Genomic DNA, 7,767 nt, shown 5'->3' with positions numbered 1-7,767 from the left:
CCAATCATCAGGCTGCGCCCATCACGCCCATAACGTCAAGCGAATAAAGCATGCAACCCTCTCCCCTGCTCATTGCTCCTCCTCTTGTTATTGTAATCTCTAGTAACTGCGCCTATAACCCTCTCCTATACTGGCAGACATCTAGCTTAGTTTAGTCTGAAAGTACATACGTCTCTTATGTTTAACTGTTGTGACACTCGAACCACTCCGAACATTTACGCACAGCATTAATCCTCGAACACTTCGTACTTCAGTAAATTATAGGTAGGTATAATAGTTTGAATTTAATCTATATTGAAGTTCCAGTACGCAGAAATGCACTTGAAATTTACATAAATATCTTTATTTTTTAAACTGCATGACAAAAAACGACAAATTAAAATGACTTTTTTTTACAATAATAAAGTTACAAGCAGACTAAGGCTGGCAGTTTTTTTCGTTTATACATCAGTGTTCAAAAGCATATGAATAAAACGGCACTACATGCAAATTTTTTATCCCACCTGATCAAACATAAATCGAAAACATATTCCTGATAAAACTACGACTTACTTACCTTACTTACCTTTACTTTACTTTACCTTATATAAAATTTTCTTATACTAAAATGAAAACAATTGTGTAATACCATACCGTATAAACAATGCATACGATTACAGTACCAAGTTTGAACGTCGCTGTTATGGCTACTTTTACCACTTCACACCTTTCTTATATCGTGGAAAGTATTTACATATCCGCATAAGATTTCAACAATGTATTTTCCCCACAATGAATGGTAATACGTATAAACAACACTATAAAATGTGAGCCAGTATATGCAACAACGGACAAAATACACCTTCAACTTGCTCACAGTTTTCATAGCTATGCACGCTGGCATCATATTTTAAACCGTTTATGATGAATTTCCGAATATTTACACTTCCACAAACTACGTGTACAAAGTACATACTTTATTCGGCAGTGTGAGATCCCACTAGGAGTAACGGGGGATATTATTAACAACTATTCTGCAGGGTTTGGCTTGGGTTTCACGTTGGCATCAGCGCACGGTGCCAAAGAGTGATGGCACAACAGTAAGAAGGAAACATTTTCACACTAGCCAGCTCCTGGCACGAGAGACTACTACTCTCATGCCGGGACACTAGAATAAGTATAAATCCCCGATACTGCCTGACCACTACCGTCACGACATACGATTTGCCTACTGCAGATCATCGATGTCGTCACCACAATGTCAGTACATTGTCGATCCTGATCACGTATATCTACCTAGGTCTAGAACTATAGCCGTTCACAGCGCGCCCTAGCGCCTGCGGCGGAGCAAAGGGCTATAGTTCTAGAGCTAGTATCTACCATACACAGTGGCCACTCTACGAGTGAGAAATATGCACAACCCTGATGTGCAGCACACACTGGCGGCACCTCCAGGACTGAAATACAAATAATATAGATGTCGCAGCCAAGACAATTAAAATGATGGCCTCGTGATGGCGATTAAAATTCAGTGCTACTCGAGAAGTGATGCAAGATAGTGTTTACGACCACACAAGAAAGAACTGCTTAGAAACAAGTCGCAACACAGACTCAGTAGTTCGGTCCTTGCCCATATGCATGAATCATGCAGCAGACTGACTAACGCCTGCTTATGCTGAGTCACTTACCGAGCAGATGAGCATGTTTAAAAGCTAAACTAATTAATTACTGACCGATCAAACAATTACAAAAACGACATCGAAAACATTAACAAAACGAACACACAGGCAACCATGATAATAATGTATTGGCAGGTGGCTACACTCTAGTCACAGTCTAGTGACGTGATCAAATCGAAAAACCTGACAGAATGGACGAGGCAAGTGGCGCCACCGCCACCGCCACCGCCACCACTCGCAAATGGAGATAATGTAAACGCCGCGTAGAAATCTGCCCGACTAACCACCAGCAGATGGCATCGCCGACCGGAGCGGAACTAACGTAAAAAGAGCGTGCGTCGCCCCGCGCGACCTCGCACCTGCCTCAGGATCGGAACACGTGGACGACGCGCGTGACGTACTGCCGACATATCGGACACTCGCTCAGCCTCTTGCCGCAGCTGGTACAGGTGAGCATGTGGCCACACTCCAGCAGCACGCAGTCGACGACGGCGTCCATGCACACCTTGCACATGAACTCCTCCTCGCTGGCTCCCCCTGCTGGTGATCCGGTCGCTGTAACGTCGTCCGCAGCTTCGGCTGGAACCGATGCGGGAGACGCAAACGTTACGGCAGAGAATTTCCATTTAGGTCGATTATATTTATAATATATATGATATATGCATATATATGTATATATATATATATATATATATATTGCTCACCTACCCGCGTGGCCGCGTGCGGGTAGCGACGCTGTTTCAGGGGTCTGTTGAGATACAGCGCCACATAGCACAAACGAACAGGTGAACTAACTTGGAAAATTCCTTGTGTGAAAGCGAGGTTTCGGCTTCTAACTTTTAAATGCGCTCCTATCTCGTCGATGCTTTGAGAATCAATGATGTCGGATTTCAAGAAATGTCATTATATATATACTACGAAAATAGATAAGACTAGATATTTTTTTGGATAATAAGAAAGCTTTAGTAACATTAGCCAGACAGCCACCGTCCTCGTCTGCACATGATCACGTCGTTAGAGCTACGGTTGCAAACCCACGCGTCCCACACACTCGATAAGACATTATACATCATGATACACCGTGAGAAGGTCATAGCCGATGATTGAATCTGAATACGGTACGAAGGAAAATTAGGGTAGTAATGGCATATCTGCCGTCTTACTGATTGGAGTGTTCCATGTATAACATGCACTGAGAAATGTATTGCAATTCGCTTATTTATAAGGATTATCCTGTAACTACGGTACTGCGCAATTGGTCCGCATTCTATTACCGTTTTCGATTATAATTTACCGGTTGCAGTTAATACCTGTAGACATCAGCTGCAGACGGAAATTACCAGCGTAATCGAACGAGATTTTAATAGGGAAAATGTTATCAAATAACGGTAGCTTAAAGAAGCCATTAATTTTGTGCGTGCTCACGGCTGCACCTGTCAGGTGAGAGCGAACATCGATCGCATCTACAACGACACGACGGGGACAGGTAAATATACCTGAGCTCACCATGAGATGTCGCAACCGAAACATCATCGCAGGCGGGAAACTGGTTAATTTATCTCACATCGCCGCGTGAATCCCGTTACGTCACGGAACTGACTTCTGTACGTCACGAGTCCTTACCGGTTACGTCACGGAATTGACCTCTGTACGTCACGCGTCGTTACCGGTTACGTCACTGCAATCTATAGTTAGCATACCGCGATAGCATACCGCGAGGCTGCGCGATGTTCCAACTCTCGCTCGCTCTTCGGTAATCGCAATTACCGACGGTAAGCTCAAGCGACGACCGCGTTGCTATCGCGTGAAAAGCGCCCGTCCGCGGTCTGTATTCCCGACAGCGAGGCAGTAAATTTACCGCGGGATCGTTGATGTCGAGGAATTATGCGTCAGCGATCAGGATTTAGCAAAACGGTGTCGCTGTCGGTGAAGGGCGAGTGTGTAATGAAATACAGCAGCAGCAGCAGCCGACACTATAGGTGATTCTCTCTTCTCGAGGGTGTAGATGGAAGTATATACCGGAGACTCAGATCGGATCATTACTCACGCAAACAGAACGGCGCGATCGAACGCCGGCGGCTGATCGACTGCGCTTCGGAGAGCGCGACTTGCAGCGACGGGCTCATGCCGAGTCTATTCCTGTACGTGAATCATCGTAATCATCATAATCATCATCATCACCATCGTCATAATCATCATAGTCGTCGTCGTCGTTGTCGTCAATTAAAAACCGAGATCCTAAAATAGACTGGCTTGCATCCACGTATGAACGACCTTCACGCAACCTTGGTCACTAGAATATAGGAGGAACCAAATCGTAATACCCTCTATTATTTTCCCCTACGAATGCAACCATAGGTTATAGCGTGAGGCGTAAAACGTCCATAATTTTATGGTTATCGTAAAAAACCCACCATTATTTACCGTCAGACGTTATTTTCTGCCTAGCGTAATGCGTGCTTCTCTTCTAGAAATTAACGTTGGCGTGAAAGCACGAAATTCTTTACGATGAACTTCGCCTGACGTGAATTTTATACGGATTCTTAAACCGCTTGGGACTCGGCTCGTTTTAAGTAGTTTAATCAACAGACTTTAGTGAGAGTTGGAAATATTTGCTGAGAACTGATGAAAACGGATTCAAATATTGACTTCGAACTGAGAAGAACCTTATTACGGAAGAAGAGAACGGAACCTACAGGAAGAAGGGCTAATTAACCGGGATTCTACGAGCGGATACGCGCACGTACGTCCCTGCAGAGCATTATATTACATGCTCCAGTGTATTGCGACTAGACACCGCGTGCGTGAGGGCAAAACAAGATATGAAACACACATGTAGGCCTACATTACTGCAGAGAATTATCTCGTTCTCCAGTCCAGTGTACTGCGCGTATCACGTATATATGCCGCCCACATACGGGGCAAAGATAGTTACAGAACTATATATTTCTCACCCTTTACTCGACCTTCGAACGCCGGCGTCCTGCTGCTGCTGGTAGTATCTCTCTCTATCTCTCTCTCTCTCTCTCTCTCTCTCTCTCTCTCTTCTGACTATGTCAGATGAGCTAATAAAAAGCAACGGCTTGAACTCAGTGCTCAGTGTTTTACCATAATTAATAGAAAGATATATGTATATTATAATTAACACACATGCTTCTACACAGCAAGCAACTTGGCTGTTGTTTTTTATACCAGTTTTTATTTCAATGGTGGTATATGGACTATAAAGAATCTAATGATACATGATTCCGAACAGAACATGCCTTCAACCAATAAAATATAACCTATACGAACAGAATGGCACTCTACACATGTCCGATCTAACTAGTGGTTAATTGAGTTAAACTTTAAGCAGGTATTTTTTTATGCAACATAAATGAAGTGTTAGTAGATATTATTTTGTAAGGTATTTATAGGGTTTTATAATAGCTGGGGCATTTATCATGCAACAGTGCCCAGCTAAATAAAAAGATTTGCTTATCCTTATCACATAACCACAGAATAAATGGTAAGCCTATGTAACATTTGTAGTCTTGAGCTCACAAACTTAAAATAAAATGGCCCTCATTCACCATTGTGTAGCGAGAAAGGGGACATAATTTTAGATAACGCCAGTCATTGACACCTGCAATGCAGCTTGCCCAGTCGCTGCCCAGTCGCTGCAACTTTTTCACCTAATATGACGCTGTGTCGTTCGCCGCTGCAGTATATACGATTTAACCCAAAAATTCAAGTGTACATCAGCACCATGCATGCCACCATAGCATCGAAAAACATAGCTCAGCATAGCCATCTATAGTATACTGTATAGGTTAAATGGCTTGCTGTAGCCTGTAGGCCTAGGCCTAGCTCTAGGACTATACTATAGCCCGCGTACAGTTGCCGCAGGCTGCTTGCTTGCAGCATATAGCTTGTGCAGGCATAGCACGCTTGCCTGCGGCAGCGATCCGCGGGCTATAGTACTAGAGCTAGACTAGGCCTAACATTTTAGTTATTTACTTTACTCTTTATTAACTTTACTCTGTAATGTCTGTAATGTTTTATCTGTCAATAAAACAGAAAAATATACTCTAAGGTCTATAGCCAGTATAGGTCTAAAATTAAGCATGAATTTGAACTATTAAAAATGAAAAATGTAACTATATAACCATAAATAAGGGAAGTATAACTAGTAAGTAGTATTACTATTACTATTAGTAATACTGATACCAGGCCCGTAGCCAGGGGGGGTTTGGTTCGAACGAACCCCCCCTTTTAAACACCCTTTACGTATTTTTTTAATTTGTTTTTTTTTATACATATATATATACACATGTATATAGAAGTAAAAACACATGGACACCCATGCAGATATAGAAAAATATGAAATGAAAATAAGTTCGCCAGAATCTGTTGTTGTTGTGAAGCCTGAGGAAAAGACATATGTTCTTGAAAGCTTGCCAAATAAAAAATTGACACCTCATTCTATTTTTATATCTATATTTTTCTATAAATTATCTACATTGCATGCTGCCATTGCTTACCTTTGACTTTGTTTTCACAATGCTCCCTGTACAGTCTGTGTACTTTGTCTAGCAACTCCTGCTTCTCACAGCAGCCCTTGTAATCGACGAAATTCGTGAAGAGTATCTCTTTCAGCTGTCGTATCGTCAGAGCGGCGATTTCATCATAGACCAATATGTCATCCAGTGTCAAACACTTTTTCGTGAGTCCTTGAAATTGAGCATCAACTGACTGTGAAGAAAAATTATGCTTTGTGTAAAAAAGTGGGATAAAAAAACTAGCAAGATGTTCTGTACATATTGCCTAGAGCAATAACCAATGCCATGAAATCGTCCTCGTATTCGGGTTGTCATACGTTCGTAAAACTACCCGGTTAGCCAAGGATAGTGTGTGCACACTGCAAAAATTTAATCTGGGCCCGGACTAGTTTGATGTAGGATCAAATATTTGCTGTCTGTACGTGGTGTTAGATTAGCTGCTTATTGCGATGCGAATCAGGAACGATGAAGGACTTACTCGTTGATCAGTGTTGTGTGGCACCTCGGAACTGCTCTCACTACTAGCAACTGGTTCCCTAGTCGACGACTGGCTGCCTACGCCTGCTTCCTGTGACTCTGTCTGTCCCTCGGTGTGTCGCTCTGTCTGTCCCTCGGTCTGTTGTTCCACCTGTTCCTCGGTGTGTCCGTCCGTGTGTTCCCTGGTCCGTTCACTAATGTGTTCTTCTGTCTGTTCCTCAGTGTGTTGTTCCGCTTGTTCCTCGGCATGGTGTTCCATCTGTTCTTCAGTGCGTCGTTCCGTGTGTTCCTCCACATGCTGTTCTACTGGCTGTTCAGGCTGAGGTGCTTGGCAGTTCTGCTGCCTGTCTGCCCTGAAGCTAGACTGATAACAGTGAGGCACGCTCGATGGTTCATACTGCCCTGTTCTCAACCCGGTCGCCTGCAACACAAAACGTCCACTACGTCAGCTGTTTCACTGCGAAATAAAACGCGAACTGCTGAACAAACTTACGCGCACAGCTTTCGCCTTGGAATAAGGAGCCTGGTCCCGCAACACATTAGGCCACAATTAAAAAAGTCTTTGTTTGCTCTCACCCGACCCAGGCTGAAAAGTTTGGGTAGGTAGGTAGGCTTCTTTTTTTGAGGGGGGTCTTTTTACAAATTCAGCATGGTGTCTACATGCTCGGGTGTGTTTGTATGGAGATACCTTTTATGTTGAATGTTTGTTTTGCTTGGTACATATAATTTATTGCCTACAGATTTATATAATGTACAGTGATACAATGTGTAAAAAAATAAATAAAAAAGAATGGGAAAGATCAATAAATTTTTTGGAGTCAGCCCCTTTTTGGCGGGTCAGTCAGATGAGGGCAAACAAACAATATTTTTATTATGGCCTTAATAATAGTAAATTCTAACTAATATTAGATAATGGCTACAGCTGGGTTGGCTAGGAACGACTAATTTCGATTCGTGGCAATCTCTTCGGGTTCTTCAAACGTTTCCTGCGTCTCGGAAGACAGTGGGGCAGTTCATTACTCTTCTAGCTACCACTCACCTGTAAGCTGCAGCTACCACTCACCTGTAACCTGCAGCTACCACTCACCTGT

The 7,767-nt window shown here is 43.0% G+C and overlaps 1 protein-coding gene across 1 annotated transcript; it reads right to left on the bottom strand.

The window, feature by feature from the left end:
- Window positions 1-316: 316 nt before the first annotated feature.
- On the bottom strand, window positions 317-7,118 carry LOC106808209 (E3 ubiquitin-protein ligase rififylin-like). The gene is made up of 3 exons (XM_014810823.1): window positions 6,678-7,118; window positions 6,182-6,392; window positions 317-2,237 (listed from the first exon to the last, which is right to left on the bottom strand). Exons 1-3 carry the CDS (start codon window positions 6,933-6,935, stop codon window positions 2,023-2,025), a joined length of 684 nt encoding a protein of 227 aa, XP_014666309.1. The 5' UTR covers window positions 6,936-7,118; the 3' UTR covers window positions 317-2,022.
- Window positions 7,119-7,767: the final 649 nt, after the last annotated feature.

Source organism: Priapulus caudatus, unplaced genomic scaffold (assembly GCF_000485595.1).
Source record: "Priapulus caudatus unplaced genomic scaffold, Priapulus_caudatus-5.0.1 Scaffold259, whole genome shotgun sequence".
Taxonomy (NCBI): domain Eukaryota; kingdom Metazoa; phylum Priapulida; class Priapulimorpha; order Priapulimorphida; family Priapulidae; genus Priapulus; species Priapulus caudatus.
Note: the sequence above shows the minus strand (reverse complement) of the source record. Positions and strands in the feature narration are given on the sequence as shown.